The sequence below is a fragment of the Aythya ferina genome, assembly GCF_964211825.1.
Source record: "Aythya ferina genome assembly, contig: HAP1_SCAFFOLD_231, whole genome shotgun sequence".
Taxonomy (NCBI): Eukaryota; Metazoa; Chordata; class Aves; order Anseriformes; family Anatidae; genus Aythya; species Aythya ferina.
The window spans coordinates 35,199-48,013 of record NW_028181305.1 but is presented as its reverse complement, the minus strand read 5'-3'; the positions used below and the strand labels follow the sequence as shown (position 1 = coordinate 48,013).

Genomic DNA, 12,815 nt, shown 5'->3' with positions numbered 1-12,815 from the left:
GATCCCCCTCAGCAGCCCCAAATCCTCTTTTTTTTGCTGATTTTTATCCCGTTTCCCAGGTATTTTCGGCAGGAGCTGGAGCGGCTGGACGAGGGGCTGCGCAAGGAGGACATGGCCGTGCACGTCCGCCGCGACCACGTCTTCGAGGATTCGTACCGCGAGCTGCACCGCAAGTCCCCCGAGGAGATGAAAAACCGACTGTGAGCCCCCCCCCGACAACCCCCAGGGGACCCCAAAACGACCCCAAGGATTTGGGCGCAGCTGAGACCCTGCCCAAGTGGCAGGGAGTGGGTTTGGGGTGGTGGGAGACCCATAGGGTCAGGTTTTGGGGTGTTTGGTAGTCCCCCAAATCTACTTCAGGGGTTGTAGGATGGGTTTGGGGTTGTGGGAGATCCTTAGGGTCAGGTTTTGGGGTGTTTGGTGGTCCCCCAAGTCTACTTCAGGGATTGTAGGATGGGTTTGGGGCTGTGGGAGATCTTTAGGACCAGGTTTTGGGGTGCTTGGTGACCCCCAGATACTACATGAGGGGTTGTGGGATGAGTTCGGGGTTGTGGGAGATGCTTAGGACCAGGTTTTGGGGTGCTTGGTGGTCCCACAAATCTATGTCAGGGGTTGTAGGATGGGTTTGGGGTTGTGGGAGATGCTTAGGACCAGGTTTTGGGGTGCTTGGTGACCCCTAAATCCTATATAAGGGTTTATGGGATGGGTTTGGGGTTGTGGGAGATGCTTAGGGTCAGGTTTTGGGGTGTTTGGTGGTCCCCCAAATCTACTTTAGGGGTTGTAGGATGGGTTTGGGGTTGTGGGAGATGCTTAGGGTTAGGTTTTGGGGTGCTTGGTGACACCTAAATCCTACGTAAGGGTTTATGGGATGGGTTTGGGGTTGTGGGAGATGTTTAGGGTCAGGTTTTCGGGTGTGTGGTGGTCCCACAAATCTACGTCAGGGGTTGTGGGGTGGGTTTGGGGGCGTGGGATATTTATAGGGCCATTTTTTGAGGGTACACGAGGACCTTCCAGCCTTCATTAGAGGATCTGGGGGACTCCAGAGCTGGGTTTGGGGCTTCAGTGGGATCTATAGGACCACGTTTTGGGGTCCATGGGGTCCCCCAGGACCGCTTATGTGGATATTGGAGACCATGGGGCTGGTTTTGGGTTTTGTGAGTTCCTTAGGACCACGTTTTGGGGTCTGTGGGGTCCCCCAGGACCATGTGTGGGGATATTGGAGACCATGGGGCTGGTTTGGGGTTTTGTGAGTTCCTTAGGACCACGTTTTGGGGTCCGTGGGGTCCCCCAGGACTGCGTATGGGGATATTGGAGACCATGGGGCTGGTTTTTGGGTTGTGTGAGTTCCCTAGGACCACGTTTCGGGGTCCCCCAGGACTTGTGTGTTGGGTTATATGGGACCATGGGGCTGTTTTTTGGGTTTTGTGAGTTCCTTAGGACCACGTTTTGGGGTCCACGGTTCCCCCCATGGCCAAGTTAGAAGTCAACAAAACCCCAAATTTGCGCTTTGTGTTACGCGAGCTCTACAATAATCCCATTTGGGGTGGTCTGTGGGGTCTCAACACCATCCCCACACCGAGTGGCTCCATTTAGGGCCCCCCCCGTGACCCCGATCCCTCTCCCCACCCCGCAGATACATCGTCTTCGAGGGCGAGGAGGGCCAGGACGCCGGGGGGCTGCTGCGGGAGTGGTACATGATCATCTCGCGGGAGATGTTCAACCCCATGTACGCGCTGTTCCGCACCTCGCCGGGCGACAGGGTCACCTACACCATCAACCCCTCGTCCCACTGCAACCCCAACCACCTCAGCTACTTCAAGTTTGTGGGGCGCATCGTGGCCAAGGCGGTCTACGACAACCGCCTGCTCGAGTGTTACTTCACCCGCTCCTTCTACAAGCACATCCTGGGCAAGTCCGTCCGGTAAGGAGGGGGACGCGGGGTGCTGGACCCCAACTGGAGGGTGCTGAACTCAACTACGGGTGCTGGAACCCAACTATAGGGTGCTGGACCCCAGTTGTAGGGTTTTGAACTCAACCATGAGGTGGTAGACCCCAACTGTAGGGTGTTGAAATCAACTACAGGGTGCTGGAACCCTACTATAGGGTGCTGGACCCCAACTGTAGGGTGTTGAACTCAACTACGGGGTGCTGGAAACCAACTACAAGGTGGTAGAGCCCAACTATAGGGTGTTGAACCCAACTATAGGGTGGTAGACCCCAACTGTAGGGTGCTGGACCCCAACTAATAGGGTGTTGAACTCAACTACGGGGTGATGGAACCCAACTATAGGGTGCTGGACCCCAACTGTAGGGTGATGAACTCAACTACGGGTGCTGGAACCCAACTGTAGGGTGTTGAACTCAACTACAAGGTGGTAGACCCCAACTGTAGGGTGTTGAATTCAACTACGGGGTGCTGGAACCCAACTATAGGGTGCTGGACCTCAACTGTAGGGCGTTGAACTCAACCACGAGGTGGTGGAGCCCGACTGGAGGGTGTTGAACTCAACTACGGGGTGCTGGAAACCAACTACAAGGTGGTAGAGCCCAACTATAGGGTGGTAGACCCCAACTGTAGGGTGCTGGACCCCAACTAATAGGGTGTTGAACTCAACTACGGGGTGGTGGAGCCCAACTATGGGGTGATGGAACCCAACTATAGGGTGCTGAACTCAACTACGGGGTGGTGGAGCCCAACTACAAGGTGGTAGAGCCCAACTAATAGGGTGTTAAACTCAACCATGGGGTGGTGGACCCAAATATAGGGTGGTAGACCCCAATTGTAGGGTATTGAACTCAACCATGAGGTGGTAGACCCCAACTACAGGGTGTTGAACCTAAGTATAGGGTGCTGAACCCCAACTATAAGGTGTTGAATCCTAATTAAGAGGTGTTGAACCCCACTTAAAGGGTGCTGAATTCCAACCGTGGGGTGTTGAACCCCATCATGAGGTGTCAAACCCCAACTCTGGGGTGGTGGACCCCCTTTGTGGGGCGTCAAACACCCCCAAAAAGGTGTTGAACCCCCAAAAAAAGGTGTTGAACCCCAAAAAAGATGTTAAAACACCCCAAAAAAGCATCAAACGCCCCAAGAAAGGTGTCAAACCCCCCAAAAAAGGCATTGAACCCCTCAAAAAAGCTGTTGAAACCTCAAAAAAAAGCTGTTTAACCCCCCAAAAAAGGTTCGGGACCCCCCAAAAAAGGTTCGGGACCCCCCAAAAAATGTCGCCGACCCCAATTTTTGGCCGCAGGTACACGGACATGGAGAGCGAGGACTACCACTTCTACCAGGGCCTGGTCTACCTGCTGGAGAACGACGTCTCCACCCTGGGCTACGACCTCACCTTCAGCACCGAGGTGCGCGGGGAGGGGGGGGGACACTGATTTGGGGGACGCCACCCCCTTTTTGGGGATGCGGGGACACCCCAAAACGTGGCTCCCCAGCACCCTACACCTCCCCTGGCTCTCCTTGGGTTGCTCCTGGGGGTGGTTGCTGCTGCTTTGGGGGTGTCCCCTCTTTTCTGGGGGTGTCCCTTCTGTCCCGGGGGTGTCCCCTCTTTTCTGGGGATGTCCCCAAAGTGTCCCCTGGGTCTCGGGGCTGTCCCCTTCACCCCCCGGCCGCCCCCAGGTGCAGGAGTTCGGGGTGTGCGAGGTGCGGGACCTAAAACCCAACGGAGCCAACGTGCTGGTGACGGAGGAGAACAAGAAGGAGTACGTCCACCTCGTCTGCCAGATGCGCATGACCGGTGAGTTTTTGGGGTCCTTTCGGGGTCTTTTTAGGGTCGGGGGGATCCCTTGAGGGGGTGTCTGAGCCCAAAATCCCCCTGACCACCCTGCCCGTCCCGCAGGAGCCATCAGGAAGCAGCTGGCCGCCTTCTTGGAGGGTTTCTACGAGATCATCCCCAAGCGCCTCATCTCCATCTTCACGGAGCAGGAGCTGGAGCTGCTCATCTCGGGGCTGCCCACCATCGACATCGACGACCTCAAGGCCAACACCGAGTACCACAAATACCAGGGCAACTCCATCCAGGTGGGTTTTACCCCCCAAAAAAACCCTAAATATCCTTCTGGGGGTGGTTTTGGGGTAATCACCAGGGTAACGCCATCCCGGTGGGCTTCACCCCAAAAAAAACCCTCCCAAATCCTCCTGGGGGAGGGTTTTGGGGGCAAATATCAGGGCAACTCCCTCCACGTGGGCTTCACCCTCCAAAAAAAAACCCCTAAATATCCTTCTGGGGGAGGGTTCTGGGGGTAAACACCAGGGTAATGCCATCCAGGTGGGTTTCACCCCAAAAAAAAAAGTAAGTATTGTCCCAGGAGAGGGTTTTTGGGGGCAAACACCAGGGTAACTCCCTCCAGGTGTGCTTCACCCCCAAAAAAACCCCAAAGCATCCTCCTGGAGGAGAGTTTTTTGGGGAAAACACCAGGGTAACTCCATCAAGGTGTGCTTCACCCCCAAAAAAAACCCTAAGCATCCTCCCGGGGGAGGGTTTTTGGGGGCAAACACCAAGGTAACTCCATCAAGGTGTGCTTCACCCCCAAAAAAAACCCTAAACATCCTCCCGGGGGAGGGTTTTTGGGGTGACGAGGCTTCCGCCCCACAGATCCAGTGGTTCTGGCGGGCGCTGCGCTCCTTCGACCAGGCGGACCGCGCCAAGTTCCTGCAGTTCGTGACGGGGACGTCCAAGGTTCCCCTGCAGGGTTTCGCCGCCCTGGAGGGCATGAACGGCATCCAAAAATTCCAGATCCACCGCGACGACCGCTCCACCGACCGCCTGCCCTCGGCGCACACCTGGTGGGGACAAAGGGGGACAAACGGGGACACGGGGGGGACGTGGGGGGACGGGGAGGGGATGGGGGGATTGGGGATGTGGGGATGGGACGTGGGGACACAATGGGGTGGGGCAGGGGGATATGGGGTCAGGGGACATGGGGATATGGGGACACAATGGGGTGGGGCAGGGGGATATGGGGTCAGGGGACATGGGGATATGGGGACACAATGGGGTGGGGCAGGGGGATATGGGGTCAGGGGATATGGGTACACAATGGGGTGGGACGGGGATATGGGGACAGGGGACATGGGGATGGGGGACATGGGGATATGGGGATGGGATATGGGGACACAATGAGGTGGGACAGGGGGATATGGGGACAGGGGACATGGGGATGGGGGGATTGGGGATGTGGGGATGGGACGTGGGGACACAATGAGGTGGGACAGGGGGATATGGGGACAGGGGACATAGGGATGGGGGACATGGGGATATGGGGACGGGATATGGGGACACAGGTGGGACAGGGGGACTGGGCATAAAGATGGGGGAAAAGGGGACATGGGGATGGGGACACAGAGGTCGGACGGGGATGGGAATAGGGGACATGGGGACACAGTGAGGTGGGACATGGGGATATGGGGACAGGGGACATGGGAATATGGGGACACAATGGGGTGGGGCAGGGGGATAGGGGACATGGGGACAGGGGACATGGGGATGGGATATGGGGATAGGGGGATGGAGGGCACAAAGATGGGGGGAAAAGGGGACATGGGGATGGGGACACGATGAGGTGGGACATGGGCTCAGGAGCCACAAGGACAAGGCCAGGAGCTGGGCTGGGGACAGGGGACACATAGGACAGGAGGACAGGGGAGACGTGGGGCTGGGGGGCACCAAGTGGGGGGCACAGGGAGGTGCCACGGGGCCCCCCCATTAATCCCACCCCCCCCAGCTTCAACCAGCTGGACCTGCCGGCCTACGAGAGCTACGAGAAGCTGCGGCAGATGCTGCTCTTGGCCATCCAGGAGTGCTCCGAGGGCTTCGGGCTGGCGTAGCCCCCCCGGGCCCCCCCCCTCCCGGGCCCCCCCGGCGCGGGACGAGAGATGGCTATAAATATATATATATATTTTTTGGTTTCGTTGAGCTTTTTTTTTTTTTTTTTTTTTTTTTCCTTCCCCCCCCCCCACTCCTCTCCCCTCATCCTCTCCGTTGCCCACCCCCCCCCCCCTCCTCCCGCCCCCTTCCTTTCTTCTCCTCGGTTTTTGCTCTTTTTTGTGAGGTTTGAGGTTTTTTTGGGGGGGGGTCTTAGAGGGGAGGGGCCCTGCCCGAGGGGGGGGGTGGGGGGCAGGTTTGGGGGAGGGGGGGGACACAGAACCCTCCCCCCCCCAATTAAAATTATATATAAGTGGCGGCTCGGCCCCTCCCCCACCCCAAAGTGAGCGAAAAACGATAAAAAAAGGAAAAAAGAAAAAAAAAAAAAAAAAAGGAATAAAAAAAGTGCACTCTTGGTAAGGGCAGTCCCGGTCGTTCTTGGGGGGCGCCATCTTGGGTGTGGCAGGGGCGAGGCGCGGGCGCCATCTTAGGTGTGGCAGTGACGCTGTGTTAGCGGGCTGGCCGCCATCTTGGGTGTGGCGGCGGGTCCGTGCGGACGCCATCTTGGGTGTGGCCGTGCCATGGGTGCCTGTCACTATGGTGACGCCGCCATCTTGAGTGTGGCAGTGTTACTATGGTGTGGCCGCCATCTTGGGTGTGGCCGTGCCCTGGGAGCCTGTCACTTTGGCGACGACGCCATCTTGAGTGTGGCGGTGTCACGAGGGTGCGCGGTTACTGTGGCGGCGCCGCCATCTTGAGTGTGGCATAGTTGGTCGGGGGCGTGGCCACGGCGGTGCGGCCGCCATCTTGGGTGTGGCGGCGTTGCTAGGGGGCGTGGTTGTTGCGATTCAGGCGCCATCTTGGTAGTGGCGGCGCCATCTTGGGTGAGGCACACCACCCTCCGAATGACGTCGTCCGGGTGGGCGGGGCAACGAACGAAGGGGGCGTGGCTAAAGCTGCCGTGGCGCGCTGGAAGTGACGCCAGCAGCAGCGCGCCGAGAGGGCAGGCGAGCGGCGTGGGGGCGGCCATGACGCGGTCCCGTGCGTCCCGGGGGGGTTTTGGGGGGCTCGGGGGGGGGGCTCGGGGAGGGGCTCCCCCCCCCGTAACGCTGCCGCTCTCCGCAGGGCGCCAGGTGGAGGCCGCCCGCAAGAAGCGGCTCCAGGTGAGCCCCAAGGCGGGGAGGCCCCGGCACCCCCCAGAATCGCGTTTGTGCCCCCCCCCAACTGGGCCTGGGACCCCCCCAAACTGGGCCTGGAACCCCCAAAAAGTGGGTTTTTCACCCCAAAAAAATGGACTCCTCCTCCCCTAGGGCAAAGCCGCGAAGGCAGCAGGGAAGAAGGACCCCGGGGTGCCGCAGCTCGGCCGCTTCGCCGCCCACGTCCAGCAGCAGAATGAGAGAAAGCAGAAAAGGGTAAGAACAAACAAAAAAGTAAATAAATAAATAGATAAAAGGGGATTTTGGGGGTGAATTCCTGAAAATAACCTCTCCCCGCAGGCGGCCGAGGCGCGGCGGCGGCAGGAGGAGGCGCGGGGCGCGGAGCTGGGCCGGCGGCGGAGCCTGGCGGGGCTGCAGCACGACGCCCTGCGGCGGCAGCGAGACTTCGAGCGCAAGGTAGGGCGATTTTTGGGGTGGGGGGCACCCCCAAATCACCTCCCCTCAATATTTTGGGTCCCCCCCTCACCTATTAACCCGCAACGTCCTCCAGGAGGTGACGGAAGCCCAGCCAGACGCTCAGGGCGAGGCCTCGCTGCGGCAGTACGGGCGGGAGCTGCGCAAGGTGAGCGTTAATTTGGGGTATTTTAGGGTTTTTGGGGGTTTTCGCACTCTATGCTGAGTTCCCTGAGTCTTCCACAGGTGCTGGCGGCTGCCGACGTGGTGCTGGAGGTGCTGGACGCCCGAGACCCCCAGGGCTGCCGTAGCCCCCAGCTGGAGGCCGCCGTACGCCGCGCCGGCCCCCGCCAGCGCCTGGTGCTCGTCCTCAATAAAATCGGTAAAGGAGGGGGTTGAGGGGGGGCTGGGGGGGCGCACGGAGCCCCCCCGGTGACGTTTTTGTCCCCGCAGACCTGGTGCCGCGGGACGTGGTGGCGGCGTGGCTCAAGTACCTGCGCGCTGAGTTCCCCACCGTGGCCTTCAAGGCGTGCACGCAGCAGCAGAGCCGCAACCTGGTGGGGGCAACGCCACGTGGGGGGGGGGGGGAATTTGGGGGGAAAAAAGGGAAAATCGGGTGTTCCCTCGTGACCCTGGGGTGTTTTTTTTCCATGCAGAAGCAGAGCCGGCTGCCGGTAACCGCGGCCCCCGAGGAGGTGCTGGCCGGGGGGGGCAGCGTGGGGGCCGACTGCCTGCTGCGGGTGCTGGCCAACTACAGCCGCTCGCGGGAGGTGAAGACGGCCATCACCGTGGGTGTCGTGGGTGAGCGGGGCTCGGGGGGGGGCGGGCAGCATGGTGGGACCCCGCCCTAGTTTATTTCCCTCCCCTGATATCCAATTTGCCCTTTTTTCCCCAAAAAATTCCCCCCCAGGGTACCCCAACGTGGGCAAGAGCAGCCTCATCAACAGCCTGAAAAGGAGCCGGGTTTGCGGGGTGGGGGCCACGCCGGGGGTCACCAGGTAAGCCCCGCCCCCAGGTGGGAGGAGCTTGGTGTGGCCCCGCCCCCTCTGTTGGGGCTGGCTCTACCCCCTCAGCTGGGCTGGCCCCGCCCCTTTGTAGTGTCTCCTCCCCCCGTGGGCGTGTCCTTTATGTGGCCCCGCCCCTTTGTAGTGACTCCTCCCCCCGTGGGCGTGTCCTTTATGTGGCCCTGCCCCTTTTGACTCCATCCCCTGTGGGTGTGTCCTTTATGTGTCCCCGCCCCTTTGTAGTGACTCCTTTCCCTATGGGTGTGTCCTTTATGTGGCCCCGCCCCTTTGTAGTGGCTCCTCCCCCGATGGGCGTGTTCTTTATGTTGCCCTGCCCCCTTTGTGGGTCTGTCCTTTCTGTGGCCCCGCCCCTTTGCGGGTGTGTCCTTTATGGGGCCCCGCCCCCTTTGCAGGCATGTCCTTTCTATGGCCCCACCCCTTTGTGGGCATGTCCTTTCTGTGGCCCCGCCCCTTTGGGGGCACATCCTTTATGTGTGCCCCCCCCCCCGTGGGCGTGTCCTTTATGTGACCCCGCCCCCTTTGTGGGCGTGTCCTTTCCGTGGCCCCGCCCCCAGGTGCCTGCAGGCAGTGCAGCTGGACCGCCACATCCAGCTGCTGGACTGCCCCGGCGTCGTCATGGAAACGGGCGCCCCCCCCGCCGCCGCCCCCCTGAGGGGGGCCCTGGCCCCCCAGCGCCTCAAGGACCCCCTGGGCCCCGCCGCCGCCATCCTGCGCCGCTGCCCCCCCCAGCAGGTGGGTGTGGGGGGGGGTTTGGGGGTGTTGGGGGGGGGTCAGACCCTTTGGTGTGGGGTTTGGGGGGGTTTGGCCCCATTGGGGGGGGGTTTGGGGGGTTTCGGCCCCATTATTGGGGGGGTTGAGGGTATTAGGGGGGGTTTGGGGGGTTTCAGACCCATTATTGGGGGGGTTGGGGGTGTCTGGGGAGGGCTCAGACCTTTTGGTGTGGGGTTTGGGGGGATTTGGACCCATTATTGGGGGTTTGGGGGTGTCCGGGGGGGGCTCAGACCCTTTGGTGTGGGGTTTGGGGGGGTTTGGCCCCATTGGGGGGGGGTTTGGGGGGTTTTGGCCCCATTATCGGGGGGGTTGGGGGTATTAGGGGGGGTTTGGGGGGTTTCAGCCCCATTATTGGGGGGGTTGGGGGTGTCTGGGGGGGGCTCAGACCTTTTGGTGTGGGGTTTGGGGGGATTTGGACCCATTATTGGGGGTTTGGGGGTGTCCGGGGGGGGCTCAGACCCTTTGGTGTGGGGTTTGAGGGGGGTTTGGCCCCATTGGGGGGGGGTTTGGGGGGCTTTGGCCCCATTATCGGGGGGGTTGGGGGTATTAGGGGGGGTTTGAGACCCATTACTGGGGGGGTTGGGGGTGTCTGGGGGGGGCTCAGACCTTTTGCTGTTGGGTTTGGGGGCGGTTTGGCCTCATTGGGGGGGGGTTGGGGGGTTTTGGCCCCATTATCGGGGGGGTTGGGGTTTGCTGGGGGGGGCTCAGACCTTTTGGTGTTTGGTTTGGGGGGTTTGGCCCCATTGGGGGGGGTTGGGGGTATCGGGGGGGGGTTCAGCCCCATTTCTGGGAGGTTTGGGGGGGTTCAGACCCATTAGTGAGAGGGTTTGGGGGTGCTGGGGGGTGCTCAGCCCCATTTTTATGGGGTTTAGGGTAACCTGGGGGGGGCTCAGCCCTATATTTATGGGGTTTTGGGCTATCAGGGGGGACTCAGCCCCATTTTTATGGGGTTTGGGGCTGTCTGTGAGCTCTCAGCCCCATTTTTATAGGGTTTAGGGTAATCTAGGGGGGGCTCAGCCCCATTTTTACAGGGTTTGGGTTGTCTGTGGGCTCTCAGCCCCATTCTTATGGGGTTTAGGGTAATCTAGGGGGGGCTCAGCCCCATTTTTATGGGGTTTAGGGTAATCTAGGGGGGGCTCAGCCCTATTTTTATGGGGTTTTGGGCTATCAGAGTAGACTCAGCCCTATTTTTATGGGGTTTGGGGCTGTCTGTGGGCTCTCAGCTTTATTTTTATGGGGTTTAGGGTAATCTAGGGGGGGCTCAGCCCCATTTTTATGGGGTTTAGGGTAATCTAGGGGGGGCTCAGCCCCATTTTTATGGGGTTTTGGGCTATCAGGGGGGACTCAGCCCTATTTTTATGGGATTTGGAGCTGTCGGGGAATGACTCAACCCCATTTTTATGGGGTCTGGCCTGCGTGGTGCCCCCCCCTTAACCCCAACCCTAACAGCGTGACCCCGTATGCCCCCCCCCATAGCTGAGCGAGCTGTACGGGGTGCCCCCCTGCGCCGACCCCCGCCAATTCCTCTCCCACTTGGCCCGACGTCAGGGCCGCCTGCGGCCGGGGGGGCTCCCGGACCCCCACGCCGCCGCCGTGGCCCTGCTGCACGACTGGACCAGGTGGGTTTAAGGAGCTGGGGGGGGGGCAGCACGGCCCTATAAATCCCATAAATCTCCCCCAAAATGATTTTCCAGCGGGAAAATCTCCTATTACACCCACCCCCCCGAGCGTGACGAGGGGGGGGCGCAGTTGGAGGCGCGGATCCTGCCCGCCTTGGGGCCGGAGCTGGATTTGGAGGCGCTGGAGCGGGGCGACGCCGAGGCGCTGGCGGGTGAGTTTTGGGGTGTCCCCCCCCCCAAAAAAAAAACTTTATCCCCCTTTTCGGGGCTTACCTGGTTCCCCGCAGTTGTCCCGGTGGAGGTGGAGGGCATCGAGATGGCGGCGTGCGGCCCCGAGGAGGAGGAGGAGGAGGAGGAAGGGCAGGAGGAGGCCATGGAGAGGGATGGAGGCGCGGAGGCTGACGGCGACGGGCTGGAGGTGTGGGAAGGGGTTTTGGGGGGGCTTGAAGGGGTTTGGGGGGGGCCAAGAATAATTTTGGGGGGGCTGTGAAGGGTTTTGGGGGGGCTGTGAAGGATTTTGAGGACCCAAGAATAATTTTGGGGGGCCTGGGAAGGGTTTTGGGGGGGCTGTGAAGGATTTTGAGGACCCAAGAATAATTTTGGGGGGGCTTGTGAGGGAATTCTGGAGGGCCCGAGAAGAATTTGGGGGGGGCTGTGAAGGGTTTTGGGGGGTGGTGAAGGATTTTGGGGACTCCAGAAGAATTTTGGGGGGGGCTTGAAGGGTTTTGGGGGTCCATGAAGGATTTTGGGGGGCCTGTGAAGGGTTTTGGGGGTCATGGGAAGGATTTTGGGGGCTGGTGAAGGATTTTTTGGGGGTCTGTGAAGGATTTTGGGGCCTGTGAAGAATTTTGGGGGGCACATGAGGGATTTTTGGGGGTGCTTGAAGGATTCTGGGGGGCCCGTGAAGGGTTTTGGGGAGCCTGTGAAGGGTTTTGGGGGTCACGGGAAGGATTTTGGAGGGTGGTGAGGGATTTTTGGGGGGTCTATGAGGGATTCTGGGGACTCAAGAAGAATTTTCAGGGGCTCATGAGGGATTTTTGGGGCATGAGAAGGATTTTTTGGGGGCCTGTGAAGGATTTTGGGGGGTGATGAAGGATTTCGGGGGGCCCGTGAAGGATTTTTGGAGCCTGTGAGGCATTTTTGGGGCCACACGAAGGATTTTTGGGGCCACGTGAAGGATTTTTGGAGCCATGTGAAGGAATTTTGGGGCCACGTGAAGGATTTTTGGGGCCACGTGAAGGATTTTGGGGGCGCAGAGGAGGTTTTGACGGGGTTCCCCCACAGTTCGGCGCGCTGACGGTGGAGCTGAAGCCCCGGGCGAAGCCTGGGGGGGGCATGGAGGAGGCTGCCCCCCCCCGCGCCCCCCGTTTGGAAGAAGTGGCCTCGCTGCCCCCCCTGCTGCAGGGCCAGGGGCTGGCGGCCGCGGGCAAGCGGAGGAAAAAGCAGCAAAAAAGAGCAGGTGAGCCGAAAACCCCATTTTTTTCCCCAATCCTCACCCCTTTTCCCCCCCCCAAACGCCCCCATTGGAACCATTTTGTGTGTCCCCCCCCCAGAAAAAATCGCCACCAAGCTGTCGGAGACGCTGACGGCGGCCATGCAGCTCTGAGGACGGAGGTTTATTGTTAATATTTTTGCATTAAAATGGTTAAAAAAAGCGAGTTTTGGGAATAAAAACGGCAGAATTGGGGCGTTGAGGTGTTGGGGGGGTGGTCCAATGGCTTTAGAAGGTTTGGGGGGGGTTGCAGAGAGGTCGCCAATTTTGGGAGGGGGGGGTTGGGGGGTTGACCCTCTCTCAGCACCCCCAAAAAATGGGGAAATCCTCCAAAAAATGGGGAAATCCTCCCAAAAATGGGGGAATCCTCCAAAAAATGGGGAAAATCCTCCAAAAAATGGGGAAATCCTCCCTAAAAATGGGGA

The 12,815-nt window shown here is 60.0% G+C and overlaps 2 protein-coding genes across 2 annotated transcripts in view; both read left to right on the top strand.

Annotated features, from left to right (window-relative positions):
• LOC311428985 (E3 ubiquitin-protein ligase HUWE1-like) overlaps positions 1-6,293 on the top strand; it is a 43,110-nt gene extending 36,817 nt beyond the window's left edge. The window contains exons 33-39 of the mRNA XM_084540172.1: positions 60-200; positions 1,634-1,921; positions 3,252-3,357; positions 3,629-3,746; positions 3,849-4,030; positions 4,605-4,795; positions 5,734-6,293. Of these exons, the coding sequence (XP_084396298.1) occupies positions 60-200; positions 1,634-1,921; positions 3,252-3,357; positions 3,629-3,746; positions 3,849-4,030; positions 4,605-4,795; positions 5,734-5,836 (1,129 nt within the window). The 3' untranslated portion in view covers positions 5,837-6,293. The remainder of the gene's footprint in view (positions 1-59; positions 201-1,633; positions 1,922-3,251; positions 3,358-3,628; positions 3,747-3,848; positions 4,031-4,604; positions 4,796-5,733) is intronic.
• A 470-nt stretch (positions 6,294-6,763) lies between these two features.
• On the top strand, positions 6,764-12,579 carry LOC311428980 (guanine nucleotide-binding protein-like 3-like protein). Its single transcript, XM_084540166.1, has 15 exons — positions 6,764-6,914; positions 6,999-7,036; positions 7,184-7,285; positions 7,370-7,486; positions 7,581-7,652; positions 7,730-7,865; positions 7,937-8,040; positions 8,140-8,284; positions 8,394-8,481; positions 9,063-9,240; positions 10,756-10,898; positions 10,974-11,110; positions 11,186-11,316; positions 12,183-12,357; positions 12,452-12,579. Exons 1-15 carry the CDS (start codon positions 6,779-6,781, stop codon positions 12,502-12,504), a joined length of 1,755 nt encoding a protein of 584 aa, XP_084396292.1. The 5' UTR covers positions 6,764-6,778; the 3' UTR covers positions 12,505-12,579.
• The last annotated feature ends 236 nt before the right edge of the window (positions 12,580-12,815 follow it).

Bases quoted from the DNA above. Each gene is read 5' to 3' on its own strand.
- LOC311428980 (XM_084540166.1), top strand. From the start codon at position 6,779: ATGACGTCGTCCGGGTGGGCGGGGCAACGAACGAAGGGGGCGTGGCTA. The intron at 7,037-7,183 runs GTGAGCCCCAAG...CTCCTCCCCTAG, and splicing joins CCCGCAAGAAGCGGCTCCAG to GGCAAAGCCGCGAAGGCAGC. The intron at 12,358-12,451 runs GTGAGCCGAAAA...TCCCCCCCCCAG, and splicing joins AAAGCAGCAAAAAAGAGCAG to AAAAAATCGCCACCAAGCTG.